This window comes from Chenopodium album, chromosome 18 (assembly GCF_948465745.1).
Source record: "Chenopodium album chromosome 18, dcCheAlbu1.1, whole genome shotgun sequence".
Classification (NCBI taxonomy): domain Eukaryota; kingdom Viridiplantae; phylum Streptophyta; class Magnoliopsida; order Caryophyllales; family Amaranthaceae; genus Chenopodium; species Chenopodium album.
Window position 1 is genome coordinate 8,614,904 of NC_137851.1, and position 25,294 is coordinate 8,640,197.

Here is a 25,294-nt window from a genome sequence, read left to right on the forward strand (position 1 = left end):
TAACACGTAAAACAAGCTGAAAAATCGTGAAAATTGAGATATGATCAAGTTCGTTAAATTTTCGTTGATAATAGTACTTAAGATCAACCCAATGGGCTTGAAACTTTGAAAGTAATCAGTCCATTATTTCAAAGTTTTGGTTTTCTTGGTTTCTCTTGAAAAAAGCCCAATTCTAAAAACTCAACACTTCTTCTTCTTCCTCCAACTTTACAGTTTTTCAGTGAAAAGTTGAAAATTAAGAACTGAAGGAAGAAAATTCAGCATCTGAAAACAAAAATTGCAGATTTTTGCAGGATAATTTGATTGATAGATCGGTTACAATAAATAGAAAGCAATGATAAGAAATCCATTTCAATGGCTGAATACAGTAGTTACAGAACCACATTATTTCTTCCATTTTCTCGTTTTCTTCTCTTACCTTCCAATTCGTATTTCTGCTTCTTCCATTTTCCCTCATGATGTTTCTCTACTTCTTCTTCGCCGGGTAATCAATATTTTTCTCTCTCATCCTTTTTTAAAAAAAGTTTTATTTAATTGTCTGTCAATTTTTTTTTTACTGATTTTTTTTGTTGATTTTTACAGGAGATTCAAGCAATTCTCGCATTTACAATCTTTTCTGTTGTCAGGGTATTTCTTGTTAAATTTATTTAATTTCAATTTTTTTAGCTGTGATATTGATTATAAAATGGGTGATTGATTTTGAACTTTTGATCTTTTGATCTTTTGTTGAAATTTACCCAGATGGTAAGGGAAGAAACATGGGAGGGAGTTATTGCTGATACATTGCTTTTTGGGAAGGTGATAACTTGATTCAATTTTTGCTGAATTCATTATTTTTAATTATATGTTATTATGTTGAATGTAGATAGTATGAGTGTGATATAGGGATGGTATTAGGAATAAGATTAACTTGAGTAATCAAGTAAAACCCTTCGTAGATTGGTTACTCGAAATCGTGTGTGCTTAGAGCCCCAATTGTCTTAGTGCACCTTGCACGTAGGCTATAGGAGCCCTATCGTCTTAGTGTGCCTTGTGTTTTTGTTCTTACACAAGGCAAATACCCATTTTGTTGTTTCTATAGAAGATTAAGGAACTGTGGGAGAGTTGGAGGTAGGCCAGGTAGCTAAAATTATAGCAATTGACTCTCTTAGAGAATCATATAGCCATATCCGGCTTTAAAGAGAAAAGGCAATGGATTATATAGCCAGATGGTTTCATGTAGTTATCTAGTTATCCCTTGAGAAAAACCCGGTTAACTTCTGCCCTTGTTTTCATGGCTCCTTGAAGAGGGCCGATTGAAATTCTTGAATTATATGCTGTAATGATCAATTTAATCACTTAACTACAGCAACAAAACATGTTTAGCTACCATCTTTTACTTCTTGCTTATGGTTATGCTGTATATTGTAGTATTTGGTCAATGTCAATATATCATTAGGATTTTCACTGTAAAATATGATAATTTTATTTGAATGTGTGATGCAGATGCCAAATAACTAACAAACTAAACCTTGTGAGGTTGGTAAACATTAGGGTTGTGTGACTGACTTGTCATAAACAACAGTAGCAACAACATCAAACCTTGTATGAATCTCACTATATGCATGTAATGCACCTAAGTTGCTGAGAAACAGTAAAGTTTGATGCAAATTAGGTAATTGGGGAAACACTTTTTTTCCTTACAGGTAGGAGCCGTAGAAATGTGGAATAAAGACAATGATTCAATAATTTCATTTAGAAATCTGAAATTTTAACATCAACAAAAAGTGCAAATAAAGAAGGCATTAAAGGTAGTTTGGTTTTTAATAAGAGACTTTTAAAGAAAAGGTCTTATTATGCATCTAAAAATTCCTGGAGGGGTAAATGCAGGTCACATAATGGGTTTCCCATTGAATTTCCTTGAGTTTTGAGCTTCCAAGGTTTGGAAAGGGGAACTTTGGCCAAACTGGGAGATTTAGATGTATACAACCTGCTAGGACTCAGGTCAGAAAAAAAAACAGAGTACACACTCACACACAGAAATTATAGGAAGCTTAATTGATATGATGTATTGATAATCAGTGTAATTATACAATACAACTCTCCTTCTTTTGAGAGGAAGGAATTCTCTCCAACAAACTTCACTCTAATCAATATTTAGCATGCTCCCTTCTATTACAAAATTCCTATTTATAATCAGTTACTAGCCTCAACTACAGCTAAGAGGAATAACAACTTATTTCCCAAAATTACCACATTACCCCAAACCCCATAACAAACTCATAACAGACTACCAGCTCAGCATCAAGTTGCTGGAATATTCTTCTTGGGCTTCCTTCGAGTGTATGTGATCCATGGCCTGGGCTGATCCCTTGCAATACCCCCTTCCCAAACCTGCACCTTGTCCTCAAGGTGGAAAGAGGGGAACCTGTCATCAATCTCAGTGTATTGCTCCCAGGTAGACTCAAATTCCTGCAAGCCTTTCCACTTGATTAAGACCTCTGTAGCCTGCTGAGAAGTCCTGACCCCACGCACTGCCTCTGGCTCTACATCAAGAACCAAGTCTGAAGTAAGTTGTGAGGGAAGCTGTGATGGTGAGTGTCCTGTTCCTATGGCTTTCTTCAGCTGGGAAATGTGAAAAACAGGGTGAATCCTGGCAGAATCAGGTAGTTGCAGCCTGTAGGCTACCTGTCCAACCCTTTGCAGCACTGTGTATGGCCCATAGAACCTAGGAGACAACTTTTCATTCCCACGCTTTGCCAAAGAGTGTTGTCTATATGGCTGTAGTTTTAAATACACCATATCCCCAACCTGAAATTCACCCTCCCTTCTGTCCTCATATTGCTTCATATATTGTTGAGCTTGAACCAAATGAAATTTTAGTTCATCCAAGATGGCATCTCTTTCCAATAGCTGGTCTTCAATGGAAGAGACAGAAGTGCTACCTGGGTTAAAGCGCACCAATTGAGGAGGGTCCCTCCCATACAAAGCCTTAAAAGGTGTACAATGTGTGGCTGTATGGAATGCTGTGTTATACCAGTATTCAGCCCATGGCAACCAGGAAGCCCAGCACTTAGGCTTCCCATTGACAAAGCAACGAAGGTAAGACTCAACTCCCTTGTTGAGAACTTCTGTGTGACCATCTGACTCGGGGTGGTATGATGTACTTCTCCGCAAGTGAGTGCCTTGCAGTTTGAATAACTCAGACCAGAACACACTCAGAAACACCTTATCCCGATCTGAGACAATAGAAGAGGGCATTCCATGAAGCCTAACAATCTCCTTCATGAAGCTAAGTGCTACTCCTTGAGCTGTGTATGGATGTTTCAAAGGAATGAAATGGCCATATTTAGTGAGGCGATCAACCACCACTAAGATTGAATCCCACCCTCCGGACTTAGGCAAACCCTCAACAAAGTCCATGGATATGTCTTCCCATACCTTGTCCGGGATTGGCAAGGGTTGAAGTAATCCCAAGGGAGTGAGAGTTGATGTCTTATTTTGCTGACAGACGTGACATTGCTTGACATAGGCTGCTACCTCTCTTCTCATGCCTGACCAATACCACTCGGCTGCCAAACGTTGATACGTTTTCAAGTCTCCAGCATGTCCTCCCACTGGTGAATCATGATATTCCTTGAGTAACCTAGCTGTGAGCTCAGACTTCGAAGGAATTACTACCCTTCCCTTGTACCTTAGTACCCCATTTTCAACTGAAAACCACTTTGGAGCAGTACCACCTTCCTTGAAGTGAGAAATCAGCTTTTGCAGCCCTAAATCCTTGTCAATGAACGACTTAACATACTCCCAACTCACCCCACATGCTGCCACCAGAGTGTCACACTCCACCTCTGGTTGTTGCCTTGATAGGGCATCAGCTACCCTATTGGTAGGACCAGGTTTGTAGTGGATGTCAAAAGTGTAACCAAGAAGCTTGCTCACCCATTTTTGATAAGCATGCCCCACCTCCCGTTGCTCTAATAAGAACCTCAAACTTTTCTAGTCAGTGCGCACAATGAATTGTCTTCCTAACAAGTAATGTCTCCACTTTTCTATGGCAAACACAATTGCCATCAACTCCTTTTCATAGATAGGCTTTGCTCTAGCCCGAACACCCAAAACCTTGCTATAATACGCAATAGGGTGACTTCCTTGCAGCAAGACAGCCCCTAACCCGAAGCCTGAGGCATCTGTTTCAATGATAAAAGGCAAAGAGAAATTTGGCATGGCTAGAATAGGTGCTCTGGTCATAGCTAGTTTCAGGGCTTCAAAGGCCTGTGTAGCTTCAGCAGTCCATCCCCAACATTCATTACGCAGCTAGTCAGTTAAAGGCCGAGCTATTTCAGCATATCCTTGGATAAATTTTCTATAATAGCCTGTAAGGCCTAAGAACCCACGCAAGGCTTTGAGATTCAAGGGAACAGGCCAATTGATCATGGCATTAATTTTTGAGGCATCAACCTCCACTCCTGCTGCTGAAATCACATGGCCAAGATACGCCACCTTCTCCTTCCCAATCTCACATTTCTTCATATTAGCATAAAGGTGGTGTGAGGCTAATGTGTGCAAAACTTGCTGCAAGTGGTGATAATGCTCATCCATGGAGTGGCTGTAGATGAGTATATCGTCAAAGAAAACCAACACGAACTTCCGGAGAAAAGGTCTAAACACCTCATTCATTAAAGACTGAAAAGTTGCAGGAGCATTGGTGAGGCCGAAGGGCATTACGAGAAATTCGTAATGTCCCTCGTGAGTGCGAAAGGCAGTCTTGGGCACATCCTCCTTTCTTACACGAATTTGATGGTACCCCGATTTAAGGTCCAACTTGGTGAACACACAAGCACCATTGAGTTCATCAAGCAATTCATCGATCACCGGTATTGGAAATTTATCGGGAATTGTCTCCTTGTTCAAGACCCTGTAATCGACACAAAACCTCCACGAGCCGTCTTTCTTTTTAACGAGAAGAACCGGGCTAGAATAGGCACTTGAAGAGGGTTGAATAATCCCAGAGCATGTCCTGTACCAATTTCTCAATCTCATCCTTCTGGTATTGAGGATACCTATAGGGCCGTACACTAATAGGATTAGTCCCATTCTTCAATACTATAGCATGCTCAATGTCCCTGGAAGGAGGCAGCCCTGATGGCATCTCAAACACCTGCTGAAACTGATCAGTGAGAGGGCGGAGAGCAGCAGGGATATGGGGGTCAGTCTCCTGCAGACCCTCTAACTGATTAAACTCCAATAAAACACCATGTCCTTCCCTTTGCAAGGTTCTAACCATTGCTTTGAGTGAGATACAAGTCCTCTCTAGAAGTGGGTCTCCTTTGAGAGTCACCATTTCTCCACCCACCTGAAACTTCAAGGTCTGACTCTTCCAGTTCGAAGCAATAGTACCCAATTTCTCAAGCCACTGAATTCCTAATATTACATCAGAATTGCCTAAGGGTAAGATAAGAAAATCCTCAATGATAGAAATACCTTGCAAAGTCAGCACTACTCCCTTGCTCATTCCCTCCCCTTGCACAGTCTCACCCGTACCCAAGGTCACCCCAAAATGCTTGGAGTCTGAAATTGTTAAGTTCAAATGTCGCACTGCTATGGCTGAAATAAAGTTGTGTGTGGCCCCAAGGTCCACCATCACTACCACCTTGCCTCCATTAATGGAGCCTATCATTCGCATCGTCTTTGGGGTTGTTATGCCCATCATAGAACACATCGACACCCCCGGATTCGAGTCAAAAGAAGAAGAAGAAGACAGAGGGGAAAGAGGGGGGGGGGGGTACCTCCACGGCGGCGAACTCAGTAGCTTCATCTTCCTCAACCTCGTCATCATCGACGGTGAGAAGCACACTTAGTTCTCGGCGGCGACAACGGTGGTTCAAATTCCACTTCTCATCACAGCGAAAACACAAGCCCTGTTCGCGCTTCTGCTGAACCTCCTTTTCCGTTAATCTCCTTATATCGCCGGGATTTTTGTGGTGGTAAGGAAGGCGGTTTGGGTGGTTCTGGGTGGACGAGTTTAGGTTAGGGATTGTGTTTAGGTTCGTGTTTGTGGTATGGGCTGGGTTCGTGTTTTGGGTGGATAGATTTGGAGAAGGGCGTTGGGTGGGGTAGGGAACTTTTCACGTGGGTAGATTACCCCCGTATCTGGGTTTCGGGTTGACCCGGATTTTTTCCTCGACCCGCATCGACAGCTCCATTGCATGATCCAGTGTGACCGGATCCATGATCCGAACTTCTACTCGGATCTTCTCTTCTAGCCCATTAATATATTGGCCCTTAGCTATTTCTTCAGGAACACCATCCAACGGGGCAAGCAACTCAATGAAGCGTCGCCGATAATCCGCCACCGTGCCAGTTTGTTGGTGAGCCAGCCACTGCTCGTGGAGCGTCCCGGTGGCGGTGGTGCGAAAGCGCCGGAGAATTAATTTCTTCAAGGATTCCCAAGTGAGCAACGGGTGGCGACGGTGCTCCCATTGATACCAAAGCAGAGCATCACCGTCGAGAGCCACCACTGCCGCCTCCGGCTGATCCTCCGCGCTGAGTCGATAGAAGTGGAAAAAACGCTCAGCACGAAGTATCCATCCATCTGGATTGTTTCCATCAAAAATTGGTAAATCGAGTTTCCTCATTTTCCAATTAGATTGACAGCCCTGTCCTCCACCAGTGCCAACCTCCAGCTGCGGCGGCGCTCTGGCGAATGGGTTATCCCACTGGTAAGGAGACCCATTCATTCCAGGTCCACGATTCTCCGATCGATTCTTCTCCGAGCTAGCAGCAAACTGACTGGTAAGATCAGCCTTAAACGAAGCCAATGCTGAAGTGATTTCTTCAGCAACCCGACCCGGAACACCAGCAATCTCCTGCTCGAGCAGGTCCAAACGCTGAGCATGGGTAAGGCGAGCCATCCTAAACTCCGATGAGATCGTGACTGCTCTGATACCAAGTTGCTAGGACTCAGGTCAGAAAAAAAAACAGAGTACACACTCACACACAGAAATTATAGGAAGCTTAATTGATATGATGTATTGATAATCAGTGTAATTATACAATACAACTCTCCTTCTTTTGAGAGGAAGGAATTCTCTCCAACAAACTTCACTCTAATCAATATTTAGCATGCTCCCTTCTATTACAAAATTCCTATTTATAATCAGTTACTAGCCTCAACTACAGCTAAGAGGAATAACAACTTATTTCCCAAAATTACCACATTACCCCAAACCCCATAACAAACTCATAACAGACTACCAGCTCAGCATCAAGTTGCTGGAATATTCTTCTTGGGCTTCCTTCGAGTGTATGTGATCCATGGCCTGGGCTGATCCCTTGCACAACCTTATAACTAAACAAAGTGAAGCGATAGAGAGAGACTTTTTAGACAGACTAACCTTGAGAAGTTGCTAATATGTAGGTTATTTTTATCCTCTGACAGGTGCTAATTAACCTTGAGAAGCTTATGTGGCCTTACTGGTTATCACATAAGTGTTATTACAAAATGACCATGTTATCAAAAAAATTATCTTCTGTTAGTATTATAAATGATGGGTAGGTGTTTCATTGACTCTCTATTCTCATGGATAACTTTATTTTATAGATATTGTGTTTCACTGGGGGTTAAGTTTTCAGAAAAAATGTTAATTATGTTTTTTTAGCGTGAATTTCACCTTCTGTTATATTAGTGATGGATGATTGCTTAGCTTATTGTGATAATACTTGAATTGAACCAATCAACGAACTTCTGTCATTATGTTCTTCAACATGAATATCACATTCTGTGTTTTATCTGCAATGGATGATTGTTCATCTTATTGTGATAATACTTGAATTAATCAAGGAGCTTCTATTGTTATTGCAATTCATATAATGTAATATGATGGACTTGAAATTAAGAGAAATCTTAGAGTGTTACTGACAGGGATGCCCATAACAATATATATATATTCTTTCGCCAATTTTATTGTAATAAAAGCAGAGTACTCCATAGTTATGGTAGAGATGTTGCTGATTGAATTATTTAAATCTTTGCTTGTTCTAATTCCAGTTTTTGTTCTGACTCCAGGCATTTCTTCTTCTGCTTGCTCTATATGTGGATTACCATTTGGCTTTATGGTACATGGTGGCATTTTTAGGTAGGTCTTGTAATCTTTGACTTTTACTAGCATGTCTACATGTGGGCTGATACATTGACATAAAAAAAAAGAGAGCAACTTCGGATGAAGACACACTTTATAAGGTCACAAACACATGAGTAATGTGTGTGTGCTGGAACAATTCCTTTGCAAACCAATAGTCTTATACCCACAAATACTTAAGTTTTGAGCGCTTTCTCTAAATAATGCTACAAAGAGTTGCAATTCCAAGTTTACAGCTATTTTTTTAGAAATTCCCAATCTATCGTCTACGTCAGCAAGTGGAGAAAAAAAAACTTTTTTTATCAGTGAGAAATCGCTACTTGAACTCTTGAAGTAGCGGTTTTAAACTGTAAACCGTTACTTCATGTAGCGGTTTTTTAAAAAGTAAACCGCTACTTGAGAGCTTGTTTAATTTTTTTTTTTAATTTTGTTTTCTCTTTTTTGAAAAAAAAAAAAAAAAGAAACAAGAAAAAGGTATTTTTACTTTTCTGTTATCAGTGTTCATAATTATCATGATTTTAATAATTTTGAGAAATTTTTGATTCATTATGTATTTATATGACATATCTCATATGATTTTGAAAAACAAAAAACCAAAAAACAGAAAATCAAAGTGATACCAAATGAACTCGAAGTAGCGGTTTCTACTTTAATTTTTTTTTTTAATTTTTTTTTTAAATCTTCAGCTAGCTACAAGATGTTCTCATCCAGTCATCCAAAATTACACAGAATTTCACTTCCATCCCACCTCAAAAATTTACCTAAACTCAAATAATCAAAACTCAAAATTAAGGGAATAAAAAAAAAAAATCAACAAACAAATAATTAAAAATAATAAAATAAAATCACATAACGATGATGTTTCAAGATTGATAGTACTCAGAGAAAGAACAAAATCAAGTAAATTTGGTTAGGTCTAGATTAAATAATTACAAAAAAATTACATTTGGGCATATATTACAGTAACCTTGCTGCGACAATCTATGACCAAGAAGGCTGTGGAGAAGGTGGCAAAGGTGGAGACGAAATCAACCTTGAATAAAACATAAAGATTGAGAAAGAGATTTGCAAGATAAAACCATGAAACCATCTAAAATCTGAAATAAAAAAAAAATCTATTTCTCAAACTTAATTTATCTATGCCCAATTTGAATCCACCCAAAACTTTGAGGATGAAGGACATTGGAGAATGAAGTTGGAAGAGAGAATGAGAGAAGAATGTGTAAGATCTGAATATTGGATAAGTATGATGGCAAATTGGCAATGGAGATTAGAGCTTCTTTGGTATGAACAACATACCGGGACAATTAGAGGAAAAAATGAGGAGTGTTTTTTGTTTATATATATATATATATATATATATATATATATATATATATATATATATATATATATATATATAAGGTAGGAAACCGCTACTTGAAGTAGCGGTTTTTCTTTAAATCGCTATTTGAGTTAGCGGTTTGGTCAAAAATACCGGAAAAATAAATTACCCAATTAAATCGCTGATGTGGACGGTATATTGGGAATTTTAAAAAAAGTAGTTGCATACTTGGAATTGCAACTCTTCATAGCATTATTTAGGGAAAGCGCTCTCAAGTTTTGGTTTGTTTTGTTTTTTAATTTATTTATTTGGAGGTTATCATATTTTTTTGTATGTTTTCTTTTTAACCAGTTCTTATTCATTCATGTATCATGTAAAAACATCACAAGTGTCTAGCCCCTAACTTCCCAAGTGACATAAATGACTTTGAAGCCATTTTTGCACCAGTCAAGTTAATGAGTGGAGTGTTTTTATTTTTTGGTAACTTGCTTTGGAATCACTATGTTATACAGTTTATGTGCTGAAGTTGGTTGTCACCTATGACTGACTCAATTTTGGTATTTTCTTCTTGCAGTGCTATATATACTCTCTCAGCAACCTGCATTTCCTGAACTGGGTAAGCCCGTAAATGTACCCATACATCTCTCTTCCCCACCCCCAGCTTCTCTTTTTAAAATGAGATATCCATCAAAAGTACCTGAGCTCTGCCATTGATCTTTGCATGGTTTTCCATAGGTGTGGCAAAGAGTATGACGCCATTGCAGTTGGAAAGTACATTGATTGAAGGGGTTTCATCAAGATATTGGCTGGTGGGTGAACTCTTCATTAGATCTTTTCATGTTTCACTTCTCATACTGAATTAGAAGGCTGTACTTTCTGTTTAATGATGGTATGATAGCATTTGTAAACTGCAACCTGTGATCTTTATCCTTCTCTCTCTCTCCCATGCTCCTTTCTTAGGATTTGTGAATTGTTGCTGTAAGTTCAGTTTTTAGGAACAGGAAATATTGACCATTTTGAATCAGAATGAGATTCATTTGCTGGCTTACTAGGTCTGAAAAATATCAATATCCCACTAAGTTAAAGGATTAAGTCTATTATGGGGACACAATGCAACATAATTTGAGGAAGTCTCAAGGTATGGGACTTAAGTCCCACATTGGTTATTTGGAGGGTCTGATGTGGAGCTTAAATAGGTCTATTGGCTCTACTCCCTTTTAGTTAGTTTCTGGGGATGGTTCTCTTGTATTAACATGAGGTACCTTCAATCATCTTGATTACCTTGGGATTCTAATCCTACCTAGTATTAGCTTGGCTAATTTAAGGACAATGACTATATGATCCCTTGGACTTGGTGCTTTGTTTATGAACTCCAATCTGCTTCATCACATTTTTATCAGGATGTTATGGACTGATTTTCTGTTATGTATTTGTAAATAATTGAATAATAATATTGAAGGAAGGTTGGAAGTTTGATTGAATTTGAGTCAAAGGATACAAAGATAAGTAATAGCTTGAGGCTATTAGTCTCCAATAGTAACTTGAGCTTATCAAGCTCTAACAATTCTAATTCATAAAAAGCATGCCTTCCCCATTTCTCCCCCCTTCCTATATTATACAGATTACTACTAAGAGAGTTGACCATAAAAGTTCCTTTTAATTGCTATTTGTCCTTCAACTACTAAAAGCTCAAACATCCTAACTTGAGATTGTCTTTGTTACTACAATTAGAAGCTTCACATGTTCACTTGGTCAGCTCCTTGGTTGCTGTAGCTTAGTTGCTTTTCTTGTTCCTTCTTGTGTAAGTTTGGATTGCTGGTGTGAGTGGGCTTGGGCCACTTGAGTCTATTGCACAGAACCTGCATTTTTTACGCAGTCATATAAGTATATACCAAATTTGTAGTAACATACAACAATTCCTTCATTTGGATTTTAGTATTGATGCACTCATTAACTGAATATCCTTGTAATCATTTGAGCCAATCATCATGTTATATAATTACTGAATTTCATGTCAGTTTGATGACTTAAAAGTTCTGTATTCATGGATATTTGTACATGTTTAGTCTCATTTTTCTCATCTCTTTATGGCCTGTTTGGTAGGGGGGTAAAAAAAAGATGGTTATAGTAGTGAATTTATATGTAATCTTGTAAGGGAAGTCCCATGTCAAATTGTCAATGTACTTGTTAATATGCTTGTCTAGGTTAATAATAATAGTAGTAGTAGTAATAATAATAATAATAATAATAATAATAATAATAATAGTAGTAATAATAGTAGTAATAGTAGTAGTAGTAATAATAATAATAATAATAGTAGTAGTAGTAATAATAGTAGTAATACTAGTAGTAATAGTAATAGTAATAGTAATAATAGTAATAGTAATAGTAATAGTAAGAGTAATAATAGTAATAATAATAGTAATAGTAATAATAGTAATAGTAATAATAGTAATAGTAATAATAATAATAATAATAATAACAACAACAACAACAACAATGAGGTGGAGTTGAATTACCAAGGAATTTATCAAGGGACTTTTACATATAAACTCATTGCCGTTACTGTCATTCCTTTTAACCTATCGAACATGTCATTGAGGCTTTGAATGGTTGAGGACTCATTACTGTCACTCAAATCATTAGTTTATTATGTCCTACCAAATGGCTTGTCAAGTTGATGACTCTTTGAATTCCACTGTTTCAGGTTGAATTTCGTACTTTAAGTTCATCAACGTGTGTACGGAATAGTCGGAATTTTCCTGAACTCTCTGTTACGTAAGTGTTTTTTTATTAATAAATAAATTATGTTGAAACTTGATGCTGATCATTCTGTCCTAGAGATGCCAGATTCTGATGAAATAATCTTATTTCTTATCTCTCTGTTCTACTGAGTACTGACAATCATTCTTTAATTTTGAATATTCAATGCAGATATGTAAATGATAATTTGTCCTTTGGTATAGTTGATCTTGGGCTTTTCCCTAACGTTGCTGACAAATTTGGAATTTCCCTAAAAGGTAAATTTTTGCCACGGATAGGATTATTTGCGTGTCTTTTTCTGTAGATTTCATTGCTTATGGTTGGTATTAGTCAGCAATTGGAATTACTGATACTAGGAATGCTATTTTTTAAAACATGTATCTATAGGAAATGTGGGACTTCCAGCATACATATTATTTGAGAACGCTACCGAGGTAACTCGCTACCCAAAAGTGGATTTCGATGCAAAAGATTTTCATCCTTCTGTAACCAAGGTACACACACTACATGCCTGATAACTGCATTTACTGCTTTAATTTAGTATGTTAATTGATGGTTGAAGATGTGTTAATATTGATAATGAGAATGACCTTCTTTCCTTGTCAATACATGCTAGTACTGATTCCCAAACTGTCCCCCTCTTCTGTTTTCTGTACATGATTGAATGTATGATTTTGACATTCCTTGTGTCTGCATATTCTGGCTTATTGGATCTGCTCTCTATATGCCTAGTTGATCTGGTACTTTGCCCGTGGATTATCATCAATTCATCACCTCATTCATAATTATAGGATGACGTATTAAGGACTTCTTGTGGCATATGTATGAGCTTTATCAAGTTTAAACTCTAAAGAAATGGTCTAAATATAACATCCCATATCCCTATGTCTATCTGTCAATGTTATTTCAATCTGAAGGCGAATACAGCCGCATCAACGAGTGATCTTTACTCTTCTAGTTTGGGTTGGTTTGCACAGACTTCTCTCTTCATAAGGGCATAAGGCATGCAGACAAAAGATAATGACTAGGATGAGGAAATTTTCTACTGTTCAATCTAGTGTATTGGATTCAATTCAATGCTATAGTCGAAATGACTATTGGGGCATATATTATGTAGAGGACCCTTCCCAATTAGTTCTTCCAATTTGGCTTCGTCACGCATACTAAGAAATGTAGTAGGAAGTGATTGAATGTTAGATGTGACCAAAATTTCTGAAAGTGGATGAAGCTAATGAATATAGTGATTGTAGGAATGGTTAAGAAAAAAGTGTTAGTGTGATGGAGAGAGGAAAGGTCGTAAGCGTAAGTTGTTCCAAAATATTTGATTGGGATGGACCAAAATGGAAGTATACAATAAAACTGGGACATACATACCTGCTAGTACATGAATAAGAGATGCTCCGTCTATTCCGTGATAAACTGAATAATATGCCAGTTTTAAATTTTGACATATTTTTGCCTGTGCCTAGAGGCAGTGGATATTCACTTATTCTGTTGTTTGGGGGCATGAAGGATTTACTGGGTGCAGTACCTTTGTTTCACCAGTAGTTAATCTTTTGGTCTTGTTTCAATTTTATCTGAAGATTGCTCATAGTCACATTTACATTTGTTTGCCAATATTGAATTTTTGCAGGAATGTCTTGGTGTTTTGAGATTTTCACATTTGTTTGTCACTATTGAGTTTTTGCAGGAATATTTGTCTCGGCATTTTGAGCTTGATCGGCTTCTACTTGAATATGTACATAGCAAATAGGCATATTTGTAATACTTATAGTTCTCTAGCACACGAGGTGTATTTGTAACCTTTTTTTTTTTTTTTTTGAGGGCAAGATGTATTTGTACTTTTGTAGCTTAAGCTTCATTTGTTTGATTCATTGCTGGAAGTTTTCTACCCAAAATTTTGTCTTTGTTGCAATCATATACGTGTATATGTATAAAATCCAAAGCTTTTGTATTTTACCTATGCCTTATTACTAATTAGCTAGGGTCAGAAATATGAGAACAACTATAGACCAAAGTATTCTGTTTAATCCCCTGGTAGATTGGATTTGCTCTGAGAACAACCGAACTTGTTAAACATAGCTCTTTGTTTGTGGAGTCAAATATGAATGTTAGGCTAAGAATTTGAGTGAAAGTTTAACCTGTGCCATGCAACCAGAATTACTAAAACAGTGCTTACAAAAAATAGGCGCAGGACAGCACTTGTTCGATATGCCAATCATACTGATAATGAATCTTGGTCGTACAAGTTTTTATTGATAAAATAAAATTTATTAAAATTAACTACCTAATGATCCTCACTTAAAAATTTGAATAAACTGCTGTAAAACCCAATTAGGATATGATGATACAATTCTAACTCAACTTAGCTTAAGTGACCAAAACAAATCAACTTGTATCAAAAGTTACAACACAAATTTTTAAAATTTCTTACATGCCTTTTTCATTCATCGCCCTCACTCTTATGGGTAAACCATAGAGTCTGATAAAACCACCAGCATCAGCCTGATCATAAATCTGCCCATTCTCAAAAGATGAGATATCTTCTCTGTACAAGCTATACGGACTTTTCCTGCTGGTTACCGTGACAGACCCCTTGTACAGCTTGAGCGTTACTGAGCCAGTAGTTGTTCGTGTAATTTGCTCCATGAAAGCATCCATGGACTCACGAAGAGGGTCAAACCATCGACCTGCATAAACAAGCTCAGCATACTTAAGGGCAAGAGAGTCTTTTACTTGTATTGTTTCCCGATCAAGGGTCAAAGCCTCAAGTTCCCTAACAGCATTAAAAAGGATGGTTCCACCAGGAGTTTCATACACCCCACGACTCTTCATACCCACCAATCTATTTTCAACCATGTCAATACGTCCAATTCCATGTCTTCCTCCAATCTCATTGAGCTCAGATAATAGGGTTGCTGGGGAGAATTCCCTTCCATTTAGTGATATGGGGGAACCAGAGACAATGCCGATTTCAATGTATCTGCACATTCATTTAATAGCAATGAGGACAAAGTTATGGAGAAGGAATTCTTAATGACTAAATCAAAAAGATATATTAACGAAATGCGTACTCGGGTGTGTTCGGCGCATCTTCTGGATCAACACTCATCATGTACATATCCTTCTTCGGCTCATTCACTGGATCTTCCAGGATATCACCCTTCAACATCACAAGGAAAAGTCAGATCATTTATTGGATTCAAATTTCCATCAACAGAAATAGCAATGCAAGAGACAACAATCAAACAGATTTGTTCAGCATTGGATTCTCTATTTTCTGTGGCATATTACTTGGAAGCACAACTGCATGCATGCAAGAAAATGGCTGAGCATTTGACAGCAAAGTATTACATAAAAATCATACAATTATGAATTACTACTTTGATAAAAAATAATTAATGACTGAATAATAAAATTGGAGCCAGCAATATGCGTCTCCACCAAGAATCTAGCATCAGATTCTGTAACTAACCTAAAACCTAATGCAAGCATCAACTTTCCCAGCACAACACACATCTAGGAGCTTTTTAAAATGGAAGGAAGAAATATGAGAAATTACCTCATGGCTAAGGTGCCACAAATTCCTGTCTCTGCTATAAATAGATTTTTTTGTTACAGGAACAGGTACGTTGTGTTTTTTAGCATATTCAATAGCATCTTCTCTTCCTGTGATGTCCCACTCCCTCCATGGTGCAACAACATTGAGAGCAGGATTAAGAGCGAAGAATGTAAGCTCAAAACGAACCTGTAAATGAATAGGAATAATGGTTTGTCACAGAGAGAGAGAGAGAGAGAGAGAGAGAGAGAGAGAGAATGAAATACAGTTCTCACTCTACACTATATGGAGAGGGTATAACATGCCTGATCGTTTCCTTTTCCAGTGCACCCATGACAAACAGCATCAGCTCCAACTTCTTTAGCAATATCCACCATAGCCTACATAATAAGCAGGAAGAGTATTGATTCTTTTCTAATCTGTTGGATTCTTCACATACATGATTGACAAAATAGATGGTAGTATTGACTCTGTGTGTGTGTGTGTGAGACAGAGAGAGAAAAGAAGAAGGGGGGGGGGGGGGGGGGGGGGGGGGTGGGAACCAGACTAACTAATATGCGCACCTTTGCTATGACAGGGCGTGCCATTGACGTCCCAAGCAAATACTTCCTCTCATAGACAGCACCCGCACGCAAGCAAGGATATATGTAGTCTTTGACAAACTCCTCTTTCAAATCCTTCACCACTAATTGACATGCACCACTCGCCTTAGCCTTCTGTTCCAAACCATCTAATTCTTGCAGCCCCTGCAAAAAGTTAATTATATATCATGTAAATGTCCAATTTCACTTATATCATTCAAGCACATTGTCATTTGTAAAAAAATTTAAAATGTTTTTGATTAATTGCATCAAGTAAACTTGTTAAGAAAAAAATTATAATGGCATTCAAACCATAGAAGAAAATACCCATTTCAGCAAATAGAAGAATAAAATGAAAAGTAAAGGTTCAGAAAAGGAATATTCAGGTGAAAAAGAGAAAGCCATAACCACATCGAAAAATGATAGGCAGTGTTAGTCAAAGATTGTACCTGGCCAACATCAGCAGTAAAACAAACGACTTCGCAGCCATAATTTTCCCTGGACCAGAGAGCAAGTATTCTCAGTATGTGCATACTTAAACACAGAATTTTAAATTGAAAACAGAGAAGTTATCGGGTGAGATAAATGAACAGAGAGGATTATGTTTCTTGATTATTAGCTGATATCCCCTCAGCTCCCCAAAAAAAAATGGGACATGATCATGACCCATAGGCTCAAATATATAATAAATCAGTTCATCTCTATAAACATAATAATAAAATAATGATTTGGTACTACATTATTTCCATTTTCAGAACCTTATGGTGAGATTGGTGCCATTTGCGCCAAAGGCCCAAAAGTACACAAATCTGCTGGCAATTTTTTCCACTAGCCTTCAAATTTTATAAGACAAAGGAAAGGAAAGCATTGTAACCCATAATTTACAAATATGGAGGCATGAAAACAACTTAAGTATACAATGTTCATTATATATGCTTCGGGTTTTGTAAAGTTAAGTGATTTAGCCAGCTAATAATCTGCAAGTCAATCTCCATTGCCTTCCACAACTAGGACAATTTGCATTGAATTTTTGGCACTAAAATACTCTCCCTAGGAGTAACACGTAGCTTAGCTTGTTTAGTGAGCGACGTTCAGCATTCTATTAACTCCTGTTAGTTACAGTTTGTTAGATGGATCAGTTCGAAAGCAAAGTGTATATGGATTTTTTATTACAGTGAGCTCAGTCGAAATAAATAATTCTATAGTTTCCTCCTCTCTCTCAGCCTAAAAGTCATAATAGTGAAACTCAAAGCCTAAAAAATACATCTATAGACAATAGAGTTACAAAATACCTCAGCCAAGGAACAATAACTGATGTGTCCAAGCCTCCACTGTAAGCTAAAACAACTTTATTCAATTTTCCACGCAGACCTCTACCATTTGTTTCTACCTCTTTTTCACTTGATAAAATTGCTTTGATAGCTGCATCAGACAAATTAGGTCATGGGGATTAAAAGGTAAAAGTTATAGCATAGAATCAAATCTAATTAACGCAAACCATTCAATAAAAGACAAGTTCATAAACAAGCAACTTTTCTAGGTTGCTCAGGAGCAGGGTCACACAAGATACAAGTGCAATAATACCCATTCTTTTTAAGAGAAAACCTATACAATACAACATCTACAAAATTATATTCTCACCCTGTTTCTTCTGAACATCACTTGTGCACCTGCTATTTTGGATAACTGCACTGCCACAGAACTCGCTCACATTTGAACCAAACTGACAAAAGACAACCAAGAATATCAAATTCAAACATCGTCCCAATGCAAGAACAGAAAAATGAAAGAAAAAGATGATGCAGAAATACTATGATTTGCTTAAGAACACGGCATAAAATTAGTTAAATATCAAGCAATAAAGGCAATTCATGTACCTTGTTAAACATTGACAATCTTCTTGAGCAGCATAATTTAACTTGAGCCTGGAAGAAACCTACACAAAGATTATTGATCATAGTAAGTGACAATCAATAAAAAATCTCAATAACTAAAATAATTTGGCACATCTGGAGAGACAATGATGTAGACGAGATTTATAGCCACCTCCACTCAAAAGACTTTAACCAACTAAGCTAATCGGCATCCACACAAAAACTCGATAACTACAACAAATCAACAGTACATTTTGTGCAAGCTACATTTGATAAATGGTCAGTTCAACATACATAATAGTATATACATCAAAGCAAAAATCTCCTATCTATCTCCCCCTTATAATTAAGTAATACAAGCATAGCCAACTTTTGCAAATATTGTATTTTACACTACAAATCCAATAAAAGCGACAATTTTTATGTAATTAAACGCAAGCCCATTATCATTTCATCTTCAAATTTCAATAATTTCCATCCTCCATTACCATTACCATTTCCATTTCAATTTCTATGAATAGTATTCATCAAATAACAAATACCCATCATTTTAATTCACCAAACAACATATAAAAATCCCATCATTTTAATTCACCAAAAATATAAAAATCCCATCATTTTAATTCATTTAAAAAAAAAACCCAGAACAGCTAAAGAATAAAGAAGATAGAAATGGGTACCAGAATTTTTAGGAGCATTGAAAATTGAATTAGAAGGAGCAGCAGCAGTAGCAGAGAAGGCATGCAATTGAGCCATCGTTCTTATCAACTTGTTTCTCTCTTTCCCAGAAAATAGTCGTCTGAATTCTAAAATTAGAGGGGTTTTTAGGGTTTAAGAGGAGTTCTAAATAAGCAGCTCACAAAGGTTTATGGGCAAAGCGGGTCAGGTTTTCGGGCTCAATGGGACCAAACAAAATATTCTGGTAAATAGATATTCCTTGAAGTATCATTTCATTTGTTTTTTTTAGAAGTTTTTAGAATCTTACTTTGAAACTTATCTCTAAGTACGGACGGTTCATTTGGTAATCCGTTATAAACAATAGTAATGGTCTAATGGGAATGATTTTTTACGTGAATTTTAGAAAACAGTCATGATCACCAGTTAAGGTTGCTAAATGACCGCTTAGTGATAAAGAAAGTGTATATCCACCATACTCGTTTTTTCATTTAAGGTAAAACACTATTATCATTCGTTATTTATGATGATATTGTTGTTGATGGTTTCGATGTTTGTTATTTTTCACATATTAAAAGAGCATACAACACCATAGCTCACCTCGTAGCAAGGTGGAATACGGGGAATAGCACATAATATGTACATTTGAGTCCTTTCCATAGCATTATAATTTTGGCGGATTTAAATATTGTTTGATTATAATATATGCTCTTTATAAAATAATAATAAAAAAATAATCATTCAAAATCATCCTTAAATCATCTATTTTTCTTCATAAATTTTCATTTTGCATCTAGTATCGTTTGGTGATGGATGATTGTACTTATATGGAGATTTATAGGCTATTTTCCATACTAAATTACACTAAAAAAAAATTAAAAAAAAATTTAAAAAAAAAAAAAAAACATTTTCATTAGCATTGCCTCACTGCTTACCGACAAAGTATTTTTCACCCATTAGTAGACTACTAGTTATATAAAATGCGTTATGTCACGGCTCCAAGTTTAAAGCTCTGGCTTCCATTTATAAAATATTACCTCTGTTTTTTATTAGTTGATACGTTTTGACTTTAGCACTATTCACACATCTCCCTTTGAGTATGTTTTGTAATTAACATATGAAGAAAAATATAGTCAAGTGAGATCTTGTAAGATTTGTCACCATGTATATTTTCAAAATATCAACTTTTTATAATTTTTGCTTATTGGTAATTAAAGATATAAATGATTGAATTTGTGCATTGACAAACGTGAGTAAAGAAATATGTCAACTAAAAAGAAACGGAGAAAGTATATTTGTAGCTCATTTGGATTATTTGAAAAAAAAAATTATATATAGGCATTTCTTTCATATATTAGTACTCGAAATAATTAGATTGCTACAATATTAATATTTCTAAATTTTCTACTCCCTCCGTCTCCAAATGATAGTCCCTTATTAACAAATTTTAGTCCCAATATGTTCCCCCATTTGCCTTTTCCAACAAGTATTAATATTAATTTTTTTTATCAAAATTCCCTCCAATTTGCAACAATATTTGTGCAAATTTAACTTTTCCATGTAAATTTTGTTTTCCCATGTACTTTTATTACTTTCTCTCTCTAGTTTTTTGCATACCCAATGTCAATTTACTTTTTCAATGTACTTTTACTATTCTTATTTGTGTTTATTAATTCCCGTGAAAAGTGTCCATAAGGGACTATTAAAAGGGGACCGATGGAGTATTTAAAGATATTATTAAGGGTCTGTTCACATTTACTAATTTCAGTTCAGTTTAGTTTAGTTCAGCTCTAATCAGTTCTGTTCAGTTCAGTTCAGCTCCTAATGTTCCTCTCTCATAAAATATTCATTTCAGCTCGGTTCAGTTCAGTTCAGTTCAGTTCGCCTCCAATTAGTTCAACTTAGTTTATTTCAATTCAGCTCAGTTCAGTAAATGTGAACAGACCCTAAATTAGTTTAATATATTTCATATCAATTTTGAGTCAAGTCAAATCGGATCAAATTAGTACAAGTCTATCAACAATACGGGTCAGCTAATCAAGGTTTTTGGTTGGATGCGGGCCTTATAAGAAAGAAAAAAAAGGGTGTTTTTATTGACAATTCATCACAACCGGCTCAAGTGGAGCTATGCCGCCACAAACATCATTCATCCGTTTTTTTTGTCGCCGATCAAAAACCAATCACCATCTCCATTTCTCTTTCCTGCTCTGCCAACTATACAAATTCGATTTCTTGATAAAATTTTGTCCTGAAAAATACGTGAATACTAAAATTAAATAAGGAATATTCTACAAAATAGACCGCATAGCGCAGTGGATTAGCGCGTCTGACTTCGGATCAGAAGGTCGTGGGTTCGACTCCCACTGTGGTCATTTTTTTTTAATCCCTTATTGAAATGCAAGATCATTAGGGTGTGTTCTATTTAGTAAATTTATATTTATCTTATCTAAACTAACCTAAACTTATTACAGTATTTTTTTTGACGAGAAAATAAAATACATATTCGCTTTAAGTTGAATTTTGCTGATCTAATATTATCTAGTTTCAATAAAATATATTTTCTCTTTTTTTTTTCTTACCACTATTGACTTATGTAGTATAACGTTTTTTAATATATCATTTTGTATAGATCTTTTAAGTAAAAATTGCGAGTATAAAATTGTGATATAATGAAAATACGAGATAAGTTTAACAAGACATTATATACTATACACCTTTATACCAATCAGAGTTTGGTCTAGTAGTTAAGGTTGGTGGTTCAATCTCCACTAAACACGCTTTGAGTGTAGGAATTTCCCTTACCCTTCTCCCCCCTTTTGAAGTGTAGTGTCTAAACTGGCTCATAAACTCGACCGGGTTGATTTCTGAACGGTTCCAGTTTTATAGAGCAGTTCATTTACCTACATAAAAATAGTATGAAAAAAAAATAAAAAAACATTATACTATATCCTTTTTTCGTATTTATAATCTAGTAAAGAAGATCAATAAAATGATGTAAATGACTAAATGGTGCCTAAAGTCAATATGATACAATTAAAAAAACGAATAAAGTAAATGACAAGTTTTAAAATGGATAGAACCTAGCCCATAGTCTTCTTAACAAGTTACAAGTGAGCTAAAAAGCCCATTTTGGTAAAATTTAAGTAGAAGCTTGAATTAATGCTTAAATGCCCATCTTAAATATATGGACCAGCAAAGTGGTCCACTAAACCATTTCCAAACATTCCAACATCAGCTTCATCACGCAGTTTTTCAATTAATTATCTAGCCCAAAAAAAAAAAAAAAAAAAAAAAAAAAAAAAAAAAAAAAAAACCTATAAACTAGTATGTATATGATATATAGTAGTTGTATTATGATATGCGTAGTATAACTAATCTACGCATTCTTAGTTATTATAGATTAATCAATCTCGTGCTGTATAATCTAAGGGCTAGTATTAATCAAGTATTTCAAACCAAGAGATGTGATATTAAGTAAATATCTTTATGCTTTACTAGATTTATGTACACTACAACTCTACATTTAAGACCTGTTAAGTGTTAACCAAGATTATTATCACGTTTTTAACAAATCCAATGGTTTTGTAATGCTTTACGTTGCCAAAAAGTTACTAGTTGTTGGTTAATGTTGACAAAATATAAGAAAACATCTCTTTATTAACTTTTGTAACTTATATGATTATGTTTTCCAAATGATTGGATTTTCTTGATTAAGCCATCTAAAAGGTGGAGCTCTTTTTTTCATCCAAGAAATTTATCATGTCTTCAAATTAAAAGGGAATTCTATGTATTTAGTTACAAACATGGTCGATGTAGTTCGTATTTTGTTAGTCCAGAAATAGAATAGAGTACAATTTTCAATCAATAAGCTTTGTTTAATTGGCTTATTATTATATATGAAGCTATCGATACTTAAACAAAAAATAATAAGCCAAATTTATTTATTTTTCTTCAAAATATTGGCTTATTATTTTTTGTTTAAGTATCAATAGGTTCATATCCGGAGTATATAATAATAATAATAATAAAGTTTATATAAGGGTAAAATATTCCGATCCCCCTATTAGTGAAAGTATCAAAAGTCTCATTTTGATCCAACTTCCAAGCTTAGCTTGCATAGTTGCATTGCATTTAATTAGATTAAAGTCGTTTATATTATGGAAGATTTAGCAACATCCATTCACAATTAAAAGCATAAGAACCCAATGGACCCACCAAAGCAACAAACAGATTTGATTATCATCTTCAAAACAATAGTGTTAGTATAATAGTAGTGTATCATAGTTGGCAGTGGGGTTCTAGATTAAAATTCAAGATACGATGGTTGGTGTGGGACTGTGGGTGGTGATAATTTTGTGGTGGGGTTCATTTATTTGAATAGTAGCATCATCAATTTATTTATTAATAAAAGTCATATAATATGAAGGAAAAAAAAAATTGAATTTTACAAATACATAACATATTGAATTGAATAAAGAATTGTTTTGTATAAACTATCATAATTGAGTGGATCTTGCGAGAAAGTCCTAATACATCGCCGTTAGACACAAACAAAATTGCACAACATCCTTTTGTATTACTAAGAGTCCTATTAGTACTACTGAGATGTTTTCTTCTATACTACTCAGAGTATCTTTTGTACTACTAAAATCATATATAGTACTACTGAGAATATTCAGTAGTACTATATTATCTTTCAGTAGTACTCTTAAAATGTCATTATTTATGGTTTCAAAAAAAAAATGTCATTATTTACATTATTGTCATTGTTATGTATTTGCTTGTGCCTAACTGTGAGGCCCTAGAAAGCGCTCGAATCTTGCACTGGGGAAATCTCTCACGTACTTTGCTGACGAATACAACCTTAATTTTGAAGCGACAATTTAAACAATTTGTTGTTGTCATGAAAATGAGTTTCATTTAATTTAAGTGTAAATATTTCATCCGTTCTTAAATAATTGCTACACGTATTTATTTAAAGCTTTCTAATGCATACTCCCTCTGTTTTTTTTTTTAATTGCATCAGTTTGACTTTTGCACTATTCACATGTCATAATTTGATTTAATTTTTTTGCTATTATAAAATAAATAAATGTTATTATATAATGTACCATTAGATTCGTCATAGTGTCTACTTTCATAAATATAGTTTTTGTTAGTTTAGTTGAACTACTACGAGAGGGGGGTGAATAGTAGTAGGTTCCAATTAGGTAAATTTTTGCGGAATTTAAAGACAGAACATAAAAGGAACTTAAAGAACACGGTAAGATTTTACGAGGAAATCTTCCGGGGCCTAACTGGAAGTAAAACCTAGACCCTTCTCGGGATTTGCAAAACAAACTCCACTATAATAGGCAATTCTCCTAGTACAACCTATTATTACAGACCTTTCTCACAAGTTCCATCACGAACACTTACTACCTGATAGGACCCTATCCTACCCAACCTAAGTCCCACCTAGATTCACTCAGCACTCCTGGAGTGCCTACACTCGACTTCCCACCTGAAGCTCACTCACTGTGCTCTCACAGCTACCACTCGAATTTTAGAGACTTTCAAACTCCTAAACACATACGGATTTTAGAGAATTCAAACTCCTAACTCAAACGTGAATTGTCAAGAATTCACAAACACCCCAAAACCAATTACAACACAAAGACTCACTCTAATATATAAATGGAAAGCTACACATGAAACCCGAAATCAAAATGATAAAGCTTAAACCTTTTGACAAACTTACTCTTAAGCACTAAGTGGTTTCACGCTTAAAACTCTCACCTTACTTCACTGCATCACTTCTATATTTATAGAAGTTCCTCAGCTTACAAGGTAGGGTTTAGTTAAAACGATAAGTTTAAACAGAAATTCATTCTTATCATTTCAAAACCGAAACTAAACAGATTTAATTTTGTTTTTAAGAAAACCTTTTTCCAGTCAAATTCGTTTTATTTAAAAGATAAAGTTTTATGAAAAAGATAAAACCAATAAAACCATATTTAAAAGATAAAATCAAATAAAATACCTTTTCATAAATCTAAACTTATCTTTTACGAATTACTTAATTTGCCAAGCTTTATCCGATTTCTAATAAGTTCCATGTATGACAATCAGATATATATTTACATCAACCTACAAAAACAAACTTATCTTTAATACAACCTTAAGTTATGAAGTCCATCTTTTTCGATTGATATCTCGAGCTCTGCACTGGTCCTTGATTGTTGAGGTTGTGCTCCAGCATTACACCGAAACCAGGTCATTATAACCCGTTGATAAGTTCCTGTTAGGGAACTCCTTGTAGTTCCATCAGGTGAATTCAGAGAACTACTTTCTGGAACTCTTCTTCCGACTTTACTTGTTATCTTGGATCTTCTAAAGTTGCTCTGTTTCAGTTCCTA

At 35.6% G+C, this 25,294-nt stretch overlaps 2 protein-coding genes and 1 non-coding gene across 3 annotated transcripts; 2 read left to right on the forward strand and 1 right to left on the reverse strand.

The window, feature by feature from the left end:
* Positions 1–200: 200 nt before the first annotated feature.
* LOC145592988 (uncharacterized) lies at positions 201–14,177 on the forward strand. Its single transcript, XM_081649502.1, has 10 exons — positions 201–484; positions 583–627; positions 742–798; positions 8,048–8,117; positions 10,019–10,060; positions 10,180–10,253; positions 12,152–12,222; positions 12,379–12,464; positions 12,595–12,701; positions 13,898–14,177. The coding sequence occupies exons 1-10, from the start codon at positions 335–337 to the stop codon at positions 13,958–13,960; spliced, it is 765 nt and encodes a 254-aa protein (XP_081505628.1). The 5' UTR covers positions 201–334; the 3' UTR covers positions 13,961–14,177.
* A 378-nt stretch (positions 14,178–14,555) lies between these two features.
* Positions 14,556–19,056, reverse strand: LOC145592989 (argininosuccinate synthase, chloroplastic-like). Its single transcript, XM_081649503.1, has 10 exons — positions 18,902–19,056; positions 18,225–18,283; positions 17,989–18,070; positions 17,640–17,769; positions 16,797–16,845; positions 16,330–16,512; positions 16,072–16,146; positions 15,770–15,955; positions 15,282–15,370; positions 14,556–15,190 (listed from the first exon to the last, which is right to left on the reverse strand). The coding sequence occupies exons 1-10, from the start codon at positions 18,975–18,977 to the stop codon at positions 14,638–14,640; spliced, it is 1,482 nt and encodes a 493-aa protein (XP_081505629.1). The 5' UTR covers positions 18,978–19,056; the 3' UTR covers positions 14,556–14,637.
* A 2,138-nt stretch (positions 19,057–21,194) lies between these two features.
* TRNAR-UCG (transfer RNA arginine (anticodon UCG)) lies at positions 21,195–21,268 on the forward strand. The gene has a single exon. It is a non-coding gene; the product is annotated as a tRNA-Arg (tRNA).
* Positions 21,269–25,294: the final 4,026 nt, after the last annotated feature.

Coding starts and splice junctions, on each gene's coding strand:
- LOC145592989 (XM_081649503.1), bottom strand. CDS start 18,977: ATGGCTCAATTGCATGCCTTCTCTGCTACTGCTGCTGCTCCTTCTAAT. Junction 18,071..18,224: donor GATTGTCAATGTTTAACAAG/GTACATGAATTG, acceptor GTCTTTTGTCAG/TTTGGTTCAAATGTGAGCGA. Junction 16,147..16,329: donor CACGCCCTGTCATAGCAAAG/GTGCGCATATTA, acceptor CTTATTATGTAG/GCTATGGTGGATATTGCTAA.
- LOC145592988 (XM_081649502.1), top strand. CDS start 335: ATGATAAGAAATCCATTTCAATGGCTGAATACAGTAGTTACAGAACCA. Junction 12,223..12,378: donor TTTCCTGAACTCTCTGTTAC/GTAAGTGTTTTT, acceptor TATTCAATGCAG/ATATGTAAATGATAATTTGT. Junction 12,702..13,897: donor TTCATCCTTCTGTAACCAAG/GTACACACACTA, acceptor GAGTTTTTGCAG/GAATATTTGTCTCGGCATTT.